This window comes from Mustela lutreola, chromosome 8 (assembly GCF_030435805.1).
Source record: "Mustela lutreola isolate mMusLut2 chromosome 8, mMusLut2.pri, whole genome shotgun sequence".
In the NCBI taxonomy this organism is placed as follows: Eukaryota; Metazoa; Chordata; class Mammalia; order Carnivora; family Mustelidae; genus Mustela; species Mustela lutreola.
This window is the reverse complement of record NC_081297.1, coordinates 25,916,375-25,936,737: the sequence shown is the minus strand read 5'-3', so window position 1 is coordinate 25,936,737 and position 20,363 is coordinate 25,916,375. Positions and strand designations below refer to the sequence as shown.

General features: G+C 42.3%; 2 protein-coding genes and 1 long non-coding RNA gene across 9 annotated transcripts in view; 1 reads left to right on the top strand and 2 right to left on the bottom strand.

Moving 5' to 3' along the window:
- Nucleotides 1–3,582: 3,582 nt before the first annotated feature.
- On the bottom strand, nt 3,583–6,908 carry LOC131838259 (uncharacterized). Its single transcript, XR_009356534.1, has 2 exons — nt 6,436–6,908; nt 3,583–3,800 (listed from the first exon to the last, which is right to left on the bottom strand). It is a non-coding gene; the product is annotated as an uncharacterized LOC131838259 (long non-coding RNA).
- A 26-nt stretch (nt 6,909–6,934) lies between these two features.
- Nucleotides 6,935–11,664, top strand: RPP38 (ribonuclease P/MRP subunit p38). Of its 5 annotated transcripts, none has more exons than XM_059184071.1 (3): nt 6,961–7,075; nt 9,322–9,420; nt 10,718–11,664. In XM_059184071.1, the coding sequence occupies exon 3, from the start codon at nt 10,732–10,734 to the stop codon at nt 11,572–11,574; it is 843 nt and encodes a 280-aa protein (XP_059040054.1). In that variant the 5' UTR covers nt 6,961–7,075; nt 9,322–9,420; nt 10,718–10,731; the 3' UTR covers nt 11,575–11,664. The 5 variants fall into 5 exon arrangements, with proteins under 5 accessions (XP_059040053.1, XP_059040054.1, XP_059040056.1 ...); XM_059184073.1 differs by lacking the exon at nt 6,961–7,075 and adding an exon at nt 7,163–7,181; XM_059184074.1 differs by lacking the exon at nt 6,961–7,075 and adding an exon at nt 7,248–7,465.
- Nucleotides 11,665–14,329: 2,665 nt separating this feature from the next.
- The window catches only part of NMT2 (N-myristoyltransferase 2), a 67,411-nt gene continuing 61,377 nt past the window's right edge, over nt 14,330–20,363 (bottom strand). For 2 of the 3 annotated variants that reach the window (XM_059184066.1, XM_059184067.1), the window contains 3 exons: nt 16,707–16,874; nt 14,949–15,086; nt 14,330–14,765 (listed from right to left, as the gene is read on the bottom strand). In XM_059184066.1, the coding sequence (XP_059040049.1) occupies nt 14,745–14,765; nt 14,949–15,086; nt 16,707–16,874 (327 nt within the window). In that variant the 3' untranslated portion in view covers nt 14,330–14,744. Of the gene's footprint in view, nt 14,766–14,948; nt 15,087–16,706; nt 16,875–20,363 lie in introns of those variants that run through there. The other variant, XM_059184068.1, reaches the window with a different exon arrangement.

Sequence of the window (20,363 nt, the reverse complement as noted above, 5' to 3'; positions counted from 1 at the left end):
AGATTTTATTTATTTATTTGACACAGAGAGAGAGAGATCATTAGCAGGCAGAGAGGCAGGCAGAGAGAGGGAGGGAAGCTGGCTCCCCGCTGAGCAGAGAGCTCAGTGTGGGGCTCGATCCCAGGACCCTGAGATCATGACCCCAGCCGAAGGCAGAAGCTTCACCCACTGAGCCACCCAGCACCCCACCTCGTCACTGATCTTAACGACTACTTCTTTCCTAAGGCAGGATGTGCCAAGCCAACTTCAGCTTGGTCAAATTACACTTGGCGATGGCCTTGAGGGCCAGTGACTGCCCACACAGATCTCCTCCTCAGCAGAGACGGCTGAGAGGCCCAGCAGCATGGTGGACTTTACTAATGACCTCAGAGTCAAGGCATCCCAAGGTCGACTTAAAATTGGGAGAAGCTGGTGAGAAGCTTGGCCCACATCACCTCAAGAGAAAATAAATTCGAGTCCACCTGATGAACTGATCTTTATAATGGAATCAAAACACAATGCCAGACAAGCATACAAATAAACAAAACCAAATACTAACAAACTAAATAAAAAGGGTGAAAAAAATTTTTAAAGGAAAATGAGGAAAAACAGTAAAGAAGAAATGAGAATGAGAAGAAAAAAAGGCATTCAAGGAAAAATTGAGTGGCATTAAATACATTTGAAATGCTGTGTAGCCATCACCACCATTTCCAAAATTTTTCATCCTCCTAAATGGAAACTCTGTACTCATTAAAGAATTTCTCATTCCTTTCTCTCCTCAGTCTTTGTAACCTCTATTCTACCTGCTAGCTCTATGAATTTGTGTAGTCTAGGTATTTGTGTAATTGCACAATATCTGTCCTTTTGCAACTGGCTTATTTCACTTAGCATAATGTTTTTCAAGTTCATCCATGTTGTAGCAGATGTTGGTACTGAGTCACACTGGCACTCCTGCTGTTTTCTTTTCTTTTTTTTTTTTTAAAGATTTTATTTATTTATTTGACAGACAGAGATCACAAGTAGGCAGAGAGACAGGCAGAGAGAAGGGGGGAAGCAGGCTCCCCACCGAGCAGAGAGCCCGACTCGGGGCTCGATCCCAGGACACTGAGATCATGACCTGAGCCGAAGGCAGAGGCCCAACCACTGAGCCACCCAGGCGTCCCTGTTTTATTTCTTTTAAAGATTTTTAAAATTTGTTTAGAGAAAGAAAACACGTGCATGTGCGTGCATGAGTGTGGGGGAAGGGCAGAGGGAGAGGAAGAGGGAGAGAAGCAGACTCCCCACTGAGCACAGAGGCTGACATGGGGTTATCACCACCCAAGCCAAAATCAAGAGTGCTCAAAAGAGCAAACCATCTGTTGTTTTAATAACAGCCATCCTCATGGATGTGAAGTAGTATCTCATCATGGTTTTGATTTGCATTTCCATAACGATTAAGGATGTTGAGCATCTTTTCATGTGCTTATTGGACATTTGCATCTCTTCTTTGGAGAAATGTCTTTTCAAGTCCTTTGCCCATTTAAAAAAATTTTTTTAAATTTTTTTCTTTTAAAGATTTTATTTATTTATTTGAGAGAGAGACAGTGAGAGAGAGCATGAGTGAGGAGAAGGTCAGAGAGAGAAGCAGACTCCCCGTGGAGCTGGGAGCCTGATGTGGGACTCGATCCCGCGACTCCGGGATCATGACCTGAGCCGAAGGCAGTCGTCCAACCAACTGAGCCACCCAGGCGTCCTCATTTTTTATTTTTTAAAAAGAGATTTTATTTATTTGAGGGAGATTGAGTGAGAGAGAGTGAGCCTGAGGGGTGGGGGGCTTGTGAAGAGGGAGAAGCAGAGCAGGGAGCTTGACACGGGCTCTACCCAGGACCCTGGGATGACAACCTGAGCTGAAGGCAGACACCCAACTGATAAGCCACCCAGGCACCCCTGAACTGGTTTTTTTGGGGGGCTCAAACTCACAACCCCAAGATCAAGAGTTGAATGCTCTACAGACTGATCCATCCAGGTGCCCCATGGGGGTTTTTGTTTGTTTTGCTTTTTCTTGTTGAGTTGTAGTTTTTATATATTCTGAATATTAATCCCTTATCAGATGTGATTTGCAAATATCTTCTCCCATTCTGTGGGTTTTTTCACTCTCTTGATAGGGTCCTTTGATGCACACAAAATTTTATAATTTTTTAAAATTCGGCTCCAAGCCCAGCATGGAGCCCAACATAGGGCTTGAACTGACCACTGTGAGATCAAGGCCTAAGTTGAGATCCAGAGCGGGCACTCAACCAACCGAACTATCCAGGCACCCCAAAAAGTTTTAATTTTGATGAGGATCTACTTTATCTATTTTTTCTTTTTTTACCTGTGCCTTTATGATCATATCCAAGATATCATTACCAAGTGAAATGTCATGAAGACTTTTCCCTATGTTTTAAGAGTTTCATAGTTTTAGCCCTTAAGTTTAGATCTTTGATCTTCTTTGAGTTAATTTTTTAAAGATTTATTTATTTTGGAGAGAGAGAGAGAGTAAGCGAACAAGTGGGAAGGGCAGAGGAAGAGAATCTTAAGCAGATTCCATGCTGAGTGCAGAGCCCAAGGCAGGGCTTGATCTCACAACCCTGAGATCATGACCCTGCGATCACAATTTGAGCAGAAACAGAGTTGGATGCTTCACTGACTGCCACCCCCGTGCCCCACTGTGAGTTAATTTTTGAATGGGATATAATTAATGGTCCAAGTTCATTCATATGCATGTGGATATCCAGTTCTCCCAGCACCATTTGTTGAAAATAAGTTCCTTTCCCATTAAATTGTCTCGACCTCTTTGTCAAGGATTAATTGACCGTATATATGAGAGTTTATTTCTGGGCTCCCTATTCCACTGTCGGTCTTTATGCCAATACCACCCTGTTTTGATTACTGTAGATTTGTAGTAACTGTTTAACATCAGAAAGTGTGAGTCCTCCAATGTTGTTCTACATTTCCAAGATTGTTTTGGCTATTCAGGGGTTCCTTGAGATCCAGTATGAATTTTAGGATGAGTTTTTCTAATTTAACAAAAATAGGATAGGAATTGCATTGAATCTTTTTTCCCACAGTGCTTTTCATCACCTATATACTATATATTTTACTTTCTCTGTTCTATTGTCTGTCTTCTCCATTAGAACTTCGTTTCACTGCTTTATCCCCAACACTTAGAATTCAATAAATCCTGTTATGTCGAAAAAAGGAAGGAAGGAAACATTCTTATGTATGTAGCATCTGGCCCATTTCTTGACATATAAAAGATGCTCAGTTAAAACCGGTGAATAAGGTAAAATGCTATTTATATTTTTCACCTAATTCATGCTTACAGACATCTGTACATTTCTACATTAAAAGTGCTTCTCAACCGCTTGTTCTCATATTGCTTCAGAAAGAATTCTGAGATAAATTCATATAAATTTTTATACTTTAAATAATTCTAAAATTATATTTATGTACATGTATGGCATATTTTGAAGTTACCTGCAGCTGATTTTGTATCATATAGACACTTTATTTCCAAAAGTACTGTTGCTGGCTCCTTAGAACCTATGTAAAATCTAAAGGCTAGCATCATATCACATTAGATTTTTTTTAAAGGTTTTATTTATTTATTTGACGGAGAGAGTGAGAGAGAGCACACAAGTAGAAGGAGCAGCAGACAGAGGGAGAGGAAGAAGTAGGCTCCGCACTGATCAGGGAGCCCAGTGCGGGACTCAGTCCCAGGACTCTGGAATCATGTCTGAGCTGAAGGCAGCTGCTTAACCAACTGAGCCACCCAGGTGCTCATCACATTAGGCTTTTGTCTGTAAAAATAAAATAAAACTCCAATAAATAGTCTACTTAAAAAAAAACAAAAAACAAAAAACAAAAAACATCCCAAACAACTTTGTGACCATTTGATGTAAGGTCTTTTAAATCCCTCCTTTTTAAAAGAACAACAGCTCTTGCCAAGGCCCCTGACCACCTTGCATGTCTCTACCCAGCCATGTAGGAAAGGCTTGACTGCAGTCTGAGTCATGGCAGAACGCCTGGGAATCTTCCTGGAGCAAGGTCACAATCTTTTTTTGTTGGTTTGAGAGAAAGAGAGAGAGACAGAAAGAGAGAGAGGGAGGTGGTGGGGGAGGTTAGGGAGAGAGAATCTTAAAGAGCAGGGCTCAGTCTCATGACCCTGAGATCATGACCTGAACCAAAATCAAGAGTTGGATGCTTAACTGACTGAGCCACCCAAGTGCCCCAGGTCCTTATCTCTTGGGAAACTTCCATAAAAATGTTTCTCTTCCATTTCTCTGGTTTCGGTGGAGACTAATGCTTTTCATGTTGCCCTCCCCTTTCCCTGCATCCGCTCACCACCTTAGGGTACAGCTGTGGGCTTCTTCTTCTTCTTCTTTTTTTTGACAGAGAGAGACATAGAGAGAGCGAACACAAGCAGGGGGAGTGGAAGAGGGAGAAGCAAGCTTCCACTGAGCTGAAGCGTAAAGCTGATTTGTTAATTCAGAGTCACACATCACTCAGGACATCCATGGTTAATTGATCTCTGGAACTAGGGATGTTGTCCCATGGGCATAAGATCCTGCTGATCTTGCTTTTGCTGTCTTCTAAGTAAAATAAATGGTCTAAATCCAAATAGATGCTTTTTCTCCTTACTGACCTTATCTACAGACATGTGGCACTGCCACCAGCTGTGACTTAGCTGCTTGAAACACTTCATATTTACACATTTACATTGTCTCTCATGACATGATTTATCACCAGGTCCCTTAAGCCACTCTTACAACATGACAAGCATATAAATCTAACAACAGCCCAATTCTAGAGTTAATAGAAAAAGAACATTTTATTACTCAAAAACCAAATTGAGGTTTCACAGGGTAAAATAATTGTAGCAGCTGTCATTAGATATTTTATATATATAGGTATATGTATGTGTGTGTGTATATGTGTATATAGGAATATACACATATGAGTTAAAGTGATACCTTGAGGGGCACCTGGGTGGCTCAGTGGGTTAAGCCTCTGCCTTCAGCTCAGGTCATGATCTCAGATCCTGGGATTGAGCCTGGCATTGGGCTCTCTGCTCAGCGGTGAGCCTGCTTCCTCCTCTCTCTCTGCCAGCCTCCCTGCCTACTTGTGATCTCTCTCTGTCAAATAAATAAATAAAATCTTAAAAAAAAAAAAAAGTGATACCTTGAAGACAATGTGAGACACATTCAAAAGTGTTGCATGGGAAGAAAATCACAATATGTAATCTGTGTTATTATTTCGCAATTTAAATGCATGTATAAATGTGAAACAAATTACAAGGGAACACAGAAAGGAAATGTGTTTTGAGGTAATCGGACCATGGGATGATTGCTTACTTTTTTCTTGTAATGTTTGTGTGATCCAAATGAGAGAAATTACCTTTAAAACACCATCATTAAAAAAACAAAACAAAACAAAACAAAAAAACACCATCATTTTAGCAAAGTTCTTGCAGAGATCATACTGGTAGTCTCAAAACAGGACAAGCACGAAAGTCATAGAGGCTACTGTTAATTTTTATTATCTCCTCATTCAGGTTGTCACTAGATTCATCAAAGAATTATCAAGCACTTTCTGCAGGCCAGGGTCCGTGCTAAGCATCTTACACAGATTACACAGATAAGCACAACAGGTACTATTTTTATCACTTCATGGAGAGGGTTCATTAGCTTGCTTTAGGGGTCACATGCCTAGCCTGAGATGAAGCTAGGATTTCAAGTAGGCAAACTGACTCCAGAGCTGTGGGATGTAATGGGAGGTAATCTTCATGGAGCCAAGGTGAACTGAAATGATGCTGTAAATCTAACTCTACACTCTGGCACCTTAGGGGGACAAAAACTTGTGCACAATTCTTTCTCATGACTTTAGCATTTCAATTAGATATATGTGTCCAAATTACTCTTACAGTTTGAAAGCTAGATCTAAGACTACAGTAAGCTAGATCTGAGACTGGATGTCTGCAGTTTATCATGAGCCAATACGGTTCATTTACAAAACAAAAGTTTGCTACATTCAAACTCGCTGTAACTTCATTCTACTTAATTTTTTAATTATATATATTTTTTAAATCACATTTTACTTTAACTCTGTGTAACCTGCAGAAATCTTTGACCAAAAGGAAAACTTTTTGTTGTTGTTGCTTGTTTCCTTTTCTTTATGGTCAGTTAGGTACCATGTAGGTGATAAAAACTGAAAATGGAGAAAATAGATTTAAAAATGGAAAACCAAATGAGCAGTGAAGAGATTGAGAAGGGAAAAGTTCTGAGACAAAAGGAGACAGGAAAAGTAAGGGGGAATAAGTTAGGCTGGAAAAGAGAAAGGACTGGGATGGCGAGGGAGGAGGCTCTTTAGGTCAGAAGCAACCTACTTTCTTCTAAGTTCTCACCACGGATAAATCAACAGATTCAGATGCCTGACCTTGCAAATGTCCTTCAGCTGTTTACAGTTGTCCGCGATTCCCCAGCGACTCCATTCGTACCTTTAGTTTCCACCGGCCCAAGGAGCTACTGCAGACGTTTTAAGTTTTCAGAGCTGCTGTCGCAGACCACAAAGAAGCCTTCACTCTCCTCTTTCAGGGGGGCTCAAGATTGCCTACACTGTTGCCTGTAGGCACATTTTTATCTCAAACCACCCCTCATCCCCCCGTCTATCTTGATTTTCTGGTGCCGGAGAGTGGACGGAGATGGGTACACCGGACAGGGACTAGGGTTTCGCGTTCCCTTAGGCAAGCCAAATACAGAAAAGCGAGAAGAATGAGGGCGCTAAGACTGCCGGGCGCTGAAAGGCAGAAATTGGATTAGAATGGCACGGGCAACCTATGCGAGAACCAGCCTTCCGGCGACTACCGGCGGTAGAACAGCCCCCCAAACCAGCCGCGCGGCCTGTGAACCGCGCGTTACCACGGCAACCGCGAGGTCTCGCGAGACCGACGGTGCGCCTGCGCACTGCCGCTCTAGGACTGGGTCCTGAGCCTCCCTGCCCCATTCCCAAACGCGGGGCTTCTGTAGTTCGGGCCTCGCGGCTCAGTGGGCTGACACTCTCCATTGTGAGTGACAAGGTGAGATGATGAGATGCGAAGCTCTCAGGGCATTTGGAAGGCGGGGCCAGGGAGGGCGAGGGCTCTGCGCACGCGCGTCGCACGTGGCGGTGGTGCGGTTTCCTTCGTGAGTGGGAGCGGATTGCAGAGGACGTAGGGGGACTGGAGGGGCGCCCCCGGGTGGGGAGGCGGCGGAGGGCTGCAGGCATGCGAGGTCCAGAAGTCTTGCCCGAGACCCCTCTTTTTCCCGCCGAGCCACCCCCGTGGGAACTGGCGTACTTTCCTGCTCCGAGCCTTGGTTTACTCTCCTGTCTGGAGTTGAGCATCTGTAGGGTACGGGAGATAGTAAGAGAAAGCCCACCCTGGTCCTTCAGTGCGCCACAGCCTAGAACCGGGGACGGAGCACAAAAGGTTGGCGAATTTAAGTAGTAAAGAATGAGGGCTCCAGATAAGGACGGTAAACACGGGGACTCTGGGACAGGAATGCAACCAAGGGGAGCTGCGACTGTCCTCTTCGCTACCAGATCTGGAGACCGGAGTCCTTCCTTGTTTTACTCCGGCGGATAGCAGCAACCCTGGTAGATTCTACCTCTTAAGTATTTCAGCCCCATCCCCTCTGCGGCGATTCTAGTGCAGGCCAGCATCATGCCTACTCTGGGAACCTCTTTGCGCCTTTCACTCTTGGCAAAGGAGGCTTCCAGGCCGGGAATCCGCAAAGACCTTGTTGCAATGCCTTTGAAATCATGGCGCGGCACTTCTGTTTTTATACGTTACAATTGCTTCCCATTACAAGCTTTGCAAGGACCTTCACCTCTCGTCCTTGCTTCCTTTCCCTACCTAATACCTCAGCATCTCTAGTATCTCTGCCCCAGCGACATTGAACTGAACTTCATTTCGTTAATGTTGTTCCCTGGGATACTCTTTCTACTTCTTACTCCCTTTGGCAGGCACTCTTCAGATGTAGGTTAAAATGTCACTTTCTCCAGGACCTCTTTTCTGACCCCTTAAACTAAGTTAGGCTTCTGCTATTTCCTTAGTATTCTGTAGTTCCTGGACTCGACTGTGCACATCTTATTACCTGGTGATAAGTCTTTTTCATGGATGCTAAGCACCTTGAGGCCTAGTTAACTGTTTTTACTTTAATACTTTATGGCTTGGTGCGTTGTGGATAATCCAGAAATACTTGCTGAGGAAAAGTGGTTGTAGGGCTGAAGGTGGAAGGGAATAATGTGGACATGGAGGTTAGAAACTGGTGGCCTTGCTCAGCAACAGTAAGTGGTTCAGTGGTGATGGAACTATGCATGGTGGGAGAGGCCAGTGTAAGGTGAGGGCCTTGTAAGTCACCTGAAAGGGTTTGCCCTTGATCCTGTAGGTAGTAAATGCCTCCAAAACCTAGCTCAAAAGGCACCTCAACAAAGCCTTCCTGTTTTTCTCCTCTAAAACCGTTACCTTCTCATCAATCAGTACTATTTTTGGATTATATCGTCTAAGATTCTGCTTCTTCAAACTACTTGGCTCGCAGTCCCTCCCCTCCCGATTCTGAAGACAGGAGTTCATGCCTCGCTTGCTCTCCTTCTGGGACCCACAACATACTTAAAAGGATTTCTGTGCTGTTTGAATGCTGAGGCCCATAAGCTGACTTGCAGTTTGGCAAGGGCTCTATTAGATCGTATTTGTCTTGCCCATTTTCCTGACCACCTTCAACCTGATGCCAGCCTTTACCAATCCCAACCGGATTTGGCTGAGCTACTTCCTGACTCCATGAGCTGGAGGGGAACATGGAGAAAATGGGGGATGAGGAGGGCTGTGCAGAGGGGCTGGAATGGAGGAAGCAGCATGTATAGCAGGTAGCAAGGCCCCAGCAGCACCTGAAGGAGGTTGACCCTGCCCTGAGTTGCTGAGTTTTGGATTTCTGTTAGAATGTGACTGACTTAGTGCAGTGGAGACCGGTGGAGGTCAGGAGGCCATTTCTCATGGCTGTCCAGGGTCAAGAGGCATCCTGTCCTACCCCACCTGCTGTAACCCTGTTCTGGATCAGATTCACCTGGACGGTTTTGTCTTTGTTTTTTCACAAATACAGGTGCCCTGGTCCTATTCGCAGGGATTCTAGTTCAGTATATCTGGGATAAGGACCAACCATCTGGATGTTTTAAAAGGTAGCAGGTTATTTTTGAGGTACAGCCAGGATTGAAAAAGCATAAACTTTGGGTTTGGAAAACCAGTTGCGACTTTTAACCTCTTCCCCCACACACTGGGCAATTCTGTAGGAATTTTGTGAGAATCAAGTTAATACATGGAGAAAATGCCTTCTAAATTCTGACACACTCCGTGAAGATGCCTGCTCTTTACCATCAGTAGCCAGCCTGGTGAGTGGAAGTTTAATTGTGCATGGGGCATTTGGAGGAAGGCAGGCCTCAGTGGGACAAATGACCACCTGGAATGAGGGACTGTCTGGATGGAGAGATCACCTGAAAATAGGGACAGTTCCAGATGCCAGACTTCTCAGGGGGCTGGCTCATTTAACTTCCTTCAGTTTTGCCACGCAGGTCACTGTAGTTCTTAGCTGAGCACCAGGATTTAGTGAGGAATAAAACTGAGGGAAGAGAAACACGCTTGTTCTGGGAAGCAGAGCCAGGATATGTTCCCTACGTCAGTTGTTTGTAACATTTTCCCAAAAAGAATCCTTACTTTTCTTTAACAGATTAGTGTTTTTAAGTTTCATTGCAAAATTTCCCTAGTTTTCATCAAGTTGCCAGCTACAGAAGCTGTGAGCTTCTGTTAAGAAGGGGGAATATACACCTGTGTACATAGGAGATGTTTAAGGACGGATATACAAGCAGCTTAGAGTCCAGGGAGGGAGGGAGACTTCTAAAAGGGTATAGAATGAAAGTATCATTGGAATTTCTGATCGGGTGCATAGATTACTATTCTGGTTCTTGAACACCCACACCTGGCTGATGAAGAGCAGAGGCTCCCGGGCCTGCACAGCTTGGGGGCTCCATGCAGGTGGACTTGTTCACTGCCAAACCCTGTAACCAGAATGCCTGCACACGGGAGGCGCTCAAGGGGTCTTTGTGGGATGGAGGCCCAAATGGAGAGCAACTCAGAAAATGGTACTAGGGGGAGCCTGGGTGGCTCAGTGGGTTAAAGCCTCTGCCTTCGGCTCAGGTCATGACCAGGGTCCTGGGATCAAGCTCCACATCAGGCTCTCTGCTCAGCGGGGAGCCTGCTTCCCCCTCTCTCTCTGCCTGCCTCTCTGCCTACTTGTGATCTCTGTCAAATAGATAAAATAAAAAATCCTTAAAAAAAAAAAAAAAGAAAATGGTAACAGATTTGTAAGATTAATACTGCACAGTCATTAAAAAAGATAATCATGGACAGGTAGAAACACGGAACATTTTTAATAAAGGAAATCAGTAGAATTTCACTGCGATTGCAGTAATGCAAAATACTTATATATTACCAGTATATGAATAGACAAAGTCATGAAAAAATGGGGAGAATAAATTCCTTATTCTTAAGAGAGGTTTTTAGCGTATGGTCATGTCATTGGTTCTATAATGTCGGGCTTGCTATAGCCTATCAGGAATCAGAGTACAAATAGGATATTCTTCAACATGCATTGCTAGTGACACAAATTTACTTTGTCCTCTGCTGCTTTAGGAGAGATTTTCAGAATGGCTGCAGCTCCTCAAGCTCCAGGAAGGGGCTCTGTTCGGAAGACAAGACCTTTAACAGTAAAGACATCGTTGAATAACCCATACACTGTCTGCTGGAGCGCGCTAGACAGAGAAGACATGCACTTCATACTACAGACCCTTGAAGACAGATTTAAATCTCTTGGGCTTCAGAAGATAGAGGATAAGAAGAAAAAGAAAAAGCAGTTTTTAAAAAAACAAAGCCCAGACAAATGTAGCACAGAGGTTGGTATGAGTGAGGAGCTGAAGGAGAAACACCCAGAAGATAACGAGCAGGGGTCAGGCTGGACTCCTGTCTCTGTCAGGAAGCAGCTGGCCATTGGCGTTAATGAAGTTACCAGAGCTCTGGAAAGAAACGGGCTGCTGCTGGTACTCGTGTGTAAGTCAGCCAAGCCTGCGCTCATCACCTCACACCTGATTCAGTTAAGTCTGAGCAGATCTGTTCCTGCTTGTCAGGTTCCCCGTCTCAGCGAGACACTCGCACCGGTCATTGGCTTAAAATGTGTCCTGGCCCTGGGGTTCAGAAAGGACACCACTGCCTTTATTGATGAAGTCAAAGCCATAATTCCCCGAGTACCCAGTCTACACGTACCATGGCTCCAAGGCAGACCGGAAGAGTCCATGGAAAATTTAGACACTGCATCTTTGGAAAGCCAAGACAAAGAAATTTTGGAGACTTCCTTTGAAGACCTCTCTAAACATAAAAGGAAGCCTGTTGAAGGTCAGCAGGCTATAGTGTTACAACCCCTTAAAATAAAGAAAGTGATTCCAAACCCCAATAAGATAAGGAAACCACCCAAAGGTAAAAAAACTTCAAAGTAATTTTATCTAAACTTGTCATATCACAGAGCTGTAAAATGACGCTTTGTAAAGAAGCCTTGAAGCTAATTAAATGTGTTATTTTTACATATATTCTTGGGATACTTTTAGTAACATTTCTTTCATATGTGTAAGACTATAAATAGGCTGATGCTTAAAAACAAGTGCAGAACATTTTCAAAAGCATGAATATCAAAACAAAAATTTATTGAAACTAATGTTCATGCTTGTATAAATTCACTTTTTAAAAGGCTGGTACAATGCTTGTAAGCAAGAAATTCTGTATCCTACAACACTTGACATCTTTCTATCAAACTTGGAAAATGAGCCACAGTAAACAGGTTCTAGTTAGTAATGCAGATGAAACTGGACTGGAGATCGATCGGTTTTAAAAGAAAGATACTAAACACCAAGCAATTGTCTTCAGAAACATCAGAAAAAAAAAATTTTTTTTTTTTAACTTCCTGTTGACTTGACTTCGTAGGTAGGCATATGCATGAGCTTAATGTTTATAGGAAAAAGCCAGATAATGGTATTCTGAACGGTTGAAATTCATTCCTTAACATGGGTAACTTATTTCCTTGGAAATTTAACATGGTAAAAAGTATGCTGATAATTAGGTCAAATGTAGAATTAAAAAATAAAATGAGGAGCTTGAGGTCTCAGAGATGGGTTTGTGCAATGACTGGGGTTCTTCATGTTAGGAAATGGAGTGTAATCAATCCTCTATGTCTGGGTTAAAGTGTCTGCTATTTGCAGTATGTGTTTGGAAAAGGTCCTTTTGTTATTTAGGAAGGTACTGGACTGCTAAAGTCTACTTTCAGCCTAAATTCTGGCTGACTCTTGGATTATGCCACCTCTGTTCATTTAAATTTTACTAAATGCCATCCTGGCTGAAAAGGGGGGGAGGGGAGGGAAAGATATCTCATGGAATAGAGCATTTCCACTGTTGACAAAGATGAAGGACACTTTTTTCAATCTGTAAGACACTGTATATTGCAGTGAAATTTAATCCTAATAACTATAAACACAAGCAGTTTTATCATTTTTCAATTTTGAAATGTTCACTGGTAATCTCTCTAAATTATGATGAGGCCATATAAAGAGGAAAATATGCTATTAATTGCTGTATTTAAAAATGAGTAAAAGCATCTGAATTCTGTAAACAAAGTGCCACAGTTTTATCACAAGGTGAGCTTGTGATATACTGACTGGCAGTTCTGCAATCATCTGAAAACCTACATCATCAAGATTGTGCCTTAAAAATGAGTGGAACACAATTCCCCACTAGAGCCTTGACTCCAGATGAAACTCCCATTTATTTAATTCTTGGTGTTTTGGTGGATTGGTTCAGTTTTGCTTCCAAAGCTACCTTCCTTCTTTTAAGAAAGAATGGTAATGCAGTGGAGTCCGAACCGTCCGATATGAGAAGTCTTCTCTGGATCTTCAGAGAGGTATAAACGCTGCTGTCTGAATTACGCGCTACTGTGTAGTCCCCGAATGCCCTCTAGTGGTAGTCACAGCTGCGGGTTTGTCTTTAGGATGATGGTAGGAAGGTGTATAGAGTGGTTTTCAGCTCTAGTGTAAATCAGGGTCAACAAATCTCCCCCCCCCGCCCCCCGTAAAGGGCCAGAAGGTAAATGTTTCAGCCTTGTGAACCATACAGTTCCGTCAGAATGACTCAACTCTGCCCTCGTAGCATGCAGCAGCCACAGGAGACAGAAGCATGTGAGTGTGACTGTGTTCCAATAAAATGGATGCTGAAATTTGAATGTCCTACATTTTTCACGTCACAAAATGTTATTCCTTTGATTCTCCCCTCCCCGTACACCCCGCAAACCACCATTCAAAAATGTAAAACCATTCTTCGCTCATGGGCCATCGTTCGCTAGCTCCTACCTGATGTGAGATACGACCGGTTTCATTTGACCACGCAGAACATAAAGGAAAGGCTGTCATGTTATCTAAAATTAAATTTTTCTGGACTGAAGAGCCTAGGCACTGGTACAGTAAAGGCAGGAAGAAGGATCTATTCTGTGTAATAGGAGTCAAGGCCAGTTCTCCGTGGCCTCATTTGGCATATTCTTCCCCCTTGGACTACGGGCAATATATACACATATATGTACACTGTGAAAACCGGGTTTCCAAATTCTAGATAAAAACACCATCAGTAACAAAATTATGAATACTTATTTACATATAAGACATTTTACATTAACATGACAGCTTTCATGATAAATTAAAGTCAGCATAAAGGAGTATGTGCAATTCTGCAATAAGTAATAAAAACATTCAAGTCCTGGCAGCACTAATAAATTCCACTGAGCATTTCTTTTGACATTAGAGCTTTTATTTTCTTTGCCTGACATTGCTTGCTGCCTCTGAGAAGACACGAGTTTATGTGTTTATGTGGTGGCAGCGAAGTCTACACAGTCACAGGTGTAGACTCTCAACAATGTTTGCACAAAACTCTGCTTTTGATTTGCTTTTGAACCAATCCACTGATCTGCTGGAGATCAAAGTACAGATGTGTGTGTTTGTTTATTTGGCAACTCTGCTTCTGGAGAAATAAATGTACCTCCTAGTCCCCGGTACATTTTTATCTCCCTCTATACGTCAACATGCACCCACTTGTCACTGAGTTACGGAAGTGCTCATTCCCTAAACGCTCCCCGTGATTCCATGTAAGGGGACGGAGGCTCATGTTTTCCACATGGGTCCTTCATTCTGTTATACGGACAAACAAACCAACACTTAATAAATAGAAATGCTGCAGTTTATCTCCACACAATAGCCAAGATGTTCTTACACAATTCTGTGACTTCTCTTCAGTTCATAGAAAAACAGTCCCTTTTCTACAGAGTGGAAAAATACCTTCTCTTCATCAAAGAGACAGCCCAAAGTCTGAAAATTAGAGGAATGTGCTCTCTGTGCCCTTTCATCCCTCCTACAAATGGGTAAACAGTGAGAAAAAAGAATGTTAACATTCTAGCTAGAAATATGTACTATTGGTCACATATGGGTTTTTTTTTTCATCTTTTCTGATTGTTATCGACTACATCGATTTCATTTAAGTTGTGCTTTTATTCTTCTTTGGAATGGCAGTTCCAGGAATCATTAAATAGAATATTAACAAATGATGATGTCAGAGTTCTAGAAATAGAAATATCCAGCTATTGTAATACTAGTCCAACCTAAAAGGAGGGAAGAAACAGAATAGTAAGAACAGGTAAGCGAGAAAAAAATGAACTATAGTACAATAGCTCTGTATTTTTTAAATGCTACTAAAAAACACCTTAACAGTCCTAAGGGCAGCAAGTATGGGATTTTCTAAGTACATTTATTAAGTTTATAGAGGGTGTAGCCCCTGCACTTACCTTTTCAGACTCTGTTCCTGGACATCTCCAGTTGTACAGGTAATACTGCAAATTGCCATCTCCTATGCCAAATTTGAGTTTTTCCAAGAAGGTCTTATTTTCCATCAAATCTAGTGCATTGAATACATCAAATCCTTTCTGCCAATGTAAAAAGGATTTCAAATTTTACATATCAAAGGACTAGAGTGTTTTCTCTATTATGTACATCAGTGTAACACTTTATTTCTCTACTAGCAGCTCGAATATACATTTATTTTTTAAAAATATTATTTATTTATTTGACAGGCAGAGAGAGAGCGCAGAGGGAGGGGGGAAGCAGGCTCCCTGCTGAGCAAAGAGCCTGATGTGGGGCTCACCCCAGGCCCCTAAGACTGTGATCTGAGCTGAAGGCAAAGGCGTAAGCCACTGAGCCCCCAGGGGCCCCTCAAATACACATTTAAAACAAGGTATAATATCTACACTCTATGTGTAGGTTAAGAACTCAGTTCAAACCTGTCTGAGGATATTTTTAGAAGGAACATTTGCCCAGATGGCTACATCTCCAGAGCTGTTAGGGGCCTTTCGAAGTTCTGACTGAGTCTTTAAAGACTTTAAACATGTCCTTGTCTGGGGCTAATGCTGGGAAATAAATGTAGTAAAATTTTAGTAGTAAAAATTGTATTTCTTAAAAACGTTAGGTAAAAATACTATCCAAATTTGGTAGAAATTTCTATTTCTCAGGGGTTTTACCTTAAATAATTTATTACTGGCCATTTTTGTGGGGGAAGTAGTTGAAAAAGAGCAATAGGATCAAAGAATCATAGGATAATGTTGATTTTGAGATGCAAGAGTACTATATTAGAAAAATATTTTCAGCTTATCAAAGACGACACTTTTGACAGGTTATTCCTCATTTTCATGAATAGTATTTTCTCACGTCCAGTAATTACACTGAAATTAGTGTCAGCTAATTTCAACTTCTTTTTGGGAAAGAAAATGTTTATTTGTAGCAAGAATTTAAAAACTACCCTAACTACCACACTAAAGAAATAGAAAAATATTGCAAATATGGTACAGCACATTTTGAATACCAATTCAAATTCATTTCAAATGCCTTTCTTTTTAATACTAAACTCCTTAATTATAAAAATAAAATTCCTTTAATTTTAAAATTCAGAGACTATTTAGTTGAGTTCAAAAAAGGTTCCTGCTGCTGATTATGCACCACAATACTAACATGTATGTCCCTTCTAAAAAGGTACCATGTATTTTCCCTATATTCCTTGTATTACGGGGTTTTATGCATTCTTCCATAAGGGTTAGGAGTTTCTAATTTGCACAAAATATCTTTTTGGCTAAGCTGCAACAGAATCAATGATGCAAAAAGCCTCTGAAGTTTTAAAAGAAACTCTTATCAAAACTCTTCCTTTTGTCAGATGGTCAACAGTAACAAGTATCTCAAATGAATTGTACTGGTGCAAAAGGAACTCTAGTAAGAGGTTTCATTTATTTTATTATTATTATTTTTTTAAGTTTATTTGAGAGAGAGGGAGAGAGAGAACACAAGGTGGGGAACAGAGGGGAAGGAGAAGCAGACTTCCCACTGCACAGGGAGCCCGATGTAGGGCTCAATCCCAAGATCTTGAGATCACGACCTGAACTGAAGACAGATGCCCAACCAACCGAGCCACCCAGGTGCCCCTCTTGTAAGAGGTTTTATATACTCTGAGACACATATTTGGAGAAACACACAAGACACAAAGGGAGGGAGCCACTTACCAATTTGGCTATAATGAGTGCATCGCTCATGAGGTCCAGCAGGGGCGTCTCCGTGTGAATGTTGTAGAAGGAGTAGGCGGCCTTGAGGCTCTTGTGCGCAGGGTGGTGCGTGACTGTGGAGGGGAGTGTGTAGAAGCTCAGGAAGTCAGTTAGTTTACCACTGGAGTTCTGAAGGACAAAGGTGATGTCAGGTAAATACCTCCCTGAACACAATGCATCCACGCATTTAAGCTCACTTGCTGACTTTTGACACATACCTTAACTTTGTTAGAACAAAAAGCAACAACTCCCACTACGTCTGTCTCAGCAATTCTGTTTGGGGTCCCTGACGGTGGGCCAGGTAGAGCCCGAGAAGAGCAGGGAGTTGTGCCTTTCTCAGCCCAGAGCTAGCTGGCTGTTTGCAGAACGTTCCTAAAAGCAGAATGGTCTGAAAGGAAAGTTTCCCCAAGCTTGACTCGTGAGTCTCCCTAGACCTAGGGAAGAGGGATGAAAAGTGCATTCATTGTTTTTGCAGAAATAAAAGCTCCAGGGATCAGAAGGCTGCCTTTGCCAACTCAAAGATACTGTATTATACTAACACCCTCTTGGCACAAAGCAAGAATTGTGTCAGCATAAAGTGAAGCTGGATACTCTGGAAGCTGTTTGGGGAAACTTGTGAAAGGCATCAGTACCGCAGCCGAACACACACCTGTGAATCTGAAGCTACCAAAAATCAAAAGGGACACAAATGGTGGTCTTGGTTTCATCATCAATGGGATACCTTTCAATACAAGAAACGAGCCAGCACTGTTGGCGCTGCTTTAATAATGAGCTGCGGTGGCCTAGGCGGCCGGCACACAGCTCAAACTATGCTATGCCTGAGTCACATAGCTGGAGAGCCTACACCACAGGCATGGTCTTGCTGGTATTTCAGCAGGAAAGAAGATGCCATATGGGTGCATTATCTGGTTTTTCAATGCTTCTGATTTACAAAGCCCTTTTGCAGACACTAAGAAATTAAAGACATTTTGCTGAAGTGATTCTCTATGCCTCTATATTAGCAGCTTAGTATTCGTGATGAATTACAGACCTAAACTTTCAGCTTCAGTAAGGATTTTCAACTCAAAAAATCGAAACTGAAAAACAAAACTCGCTGGTTGGGCTCAGAGGTGGAGTAGAGATGACAGAGGACAGAAATCATTGCCCTTGGAAGAATTCAGTCGAATTTACCCAGTCTGAACAAAAGAGAGAAAACAGACTGAAAAAAAAAAATGAATTAAGTCTCAGGGACCAGTGGGACAGTTAACACAAGATGGGGCATTTCTATCACTGTTGTCCCAGAAGAGAAAGAGAAACGTGGGACAGCAGACGAAATAAGGGGTGAAAGCTTCCCAGATTTGGCAAAACACACACAACAGAATCAAGAAGCTGAGTGAACCTTGACAGGAAAAACCCAAAGAAATACACTCCAGGATGCATCCTAATTAAATTTCTGAGAACTACAGACAAAAGCCTTAAAAGTAGTCACAGAGTAAAGGCATTACCTACAGGAGAATACCAATTCAAAAGACAGCGGATTTTTGAAATGAAACCATAGAGGCCAGAAGGCAGTGGAACACTTTTTTTTTTTAAAGTAGGCTGCATGCCCAGTGTGGAGCCCAGTGTGGGGCTTGAACTCAGGATCCAAACCCCAGGTGAGATCAAGAGCCAGACACTTAAACTGACTGAGGCACCCAGGTGACCCAGTGGCATATTTTTAAAAAACTTGTTTATTTATTCATTTGAGAGAGAGAACGCACGAGTGCACAGGAGTCAGGGGAGGAACAGAGGAGGAGGGAGAGAATATCAAGCACACTCCACGCTGAGTATGGAGCCCCACGGGGGGCTCAATCTCAACCCTGAGATCATGACCTGAATGGAACTTTAACCAACTGTGCCCCCCAGGCACCTCCCATGAGCACAACACTTTGAAGGGCTGAAAAGAACGATCAGCCATGAATTCTGCATCTGGTGAAATTATCCTTCAGGAATGAAGGAGAAATAAGGACACTCTCAGACAAACGAAAACTAAAAAACTTTGTTGCTAGCAGACATGCTTTTAAGACTGGCAAAAGGAGATTCTCCAAGCAGAAATGCAGTAGTAACAGAAGGAATCTCAGAGCATCAGGAGAAAGAACAACAGAGCAGAAATCTTGGTACGTGCTATAAACTATGCTTCTCCTCCTGAGTTTCCTAAATCTACAACTTGAAACACAAGTTGTAACACCATCTGATACTCAAGACAGTATTTAAAAAGTCAAGAAGAGAAAGGGATCTGATGGAAGTAGATCACTTGACGTGGTAAAATGTTGATAATACCAGTCGACTGTGTAAGTCACACATTCCTATATGTAGGAATACTCAGAGCAACCATCATACCAACTACACAAACACATTCAAATGCACCATAATTGCATAAATATTCAAGTAACCTCCAGGAAGGCAAGGAGAGAGGAGCAAGAGGAATAAAAACCAGAGAAAACAAATAAGAAACAGGTAACAAGATGGCAGACTTAAGCTCTAGCCTATCAGTGATGATCAAGTATCAATGGCCTAAATACACCAATCAAAGGAAAGACTGGAAGAGTGGATAAAGAAACACGGTTCAACTACATGCTGTTTATAAGAAACCTGAATTCAGTTCAATGACGTAGATAAGGTAAAGTAAAATGGCTGTAAGAGTCATACCATGCACTACTTTCATCTTAAAGTAGCAGGAATGACCAAGTGCCTGCTGGTTAAGCATCTCCGACTCTTGGTTTTGGCTCAGGTTGTGATCTCAGGGTTGTGAGATCAAGCCCTGTGCTGGGCCCTGCGCTCAGGGCTGAGTCTGCTTAAGTTTCTCTCTCCCTTTCCCCACTCTGCATGTTCTCTCTTTCTCTCAAAAAAATAAATCTTTAAAACAGCAGGAGTGACTGTATTTGTATCCAATAGAGTCGAGTCCACGGCAAAGAAAATTATTAGAGACAAAGAGGGGTATTACATGCTGGTCAGGTGGATCCCCTGAGAAGACATAAAGGTCCTAAATGTATTAAGTACCAAAGAGCACCCTCAAAATACAACAAAAACACCTGATAGAGGCTGAAGGACAAACAGGTAATAATTGGGACTTTCACACCCTCTCATCAACTGACAGGCTTCTAGAAAGAAAATCACCAAGGAGGTAGAAAATCTGAACAAAATAGGATCTAAATGACATACATGGAACACTCCACCTAAAAAGAGCGGAATATACATTTCACATGCATTCACCATTTGTGCCTAAAATAACCCTCAACACCTTGAAAGAGCTGAAATCATAGAGAGTGTCTTCTCCAATCATAATGGAACGAAACCAGAAATCAATAGGAAATCTCTGAAAAGTCAAAGTTGAACAACAGAATTCTAAATAATCCAAGGCTCAAAGAGGAAGCTTCAAAAGAAATTTTAAAAAATACAGGGGCAGCTGGGTGGCTTAGTCTGTTAAGTGTCTGCCTTCAGCTTAGGTCATGATCTCAGGGTCCTGGGATTGAGCCCCACATCTGTCTCCCTGCTCAGCAGGGAGTCTGCTTCTCCCTCTCCCTCTGCCTCTCCCCCCTGCTTGTGTGCACTCTCTCTCTCTCAAATAAAATCTTTAGAAATACATACATACATACATAC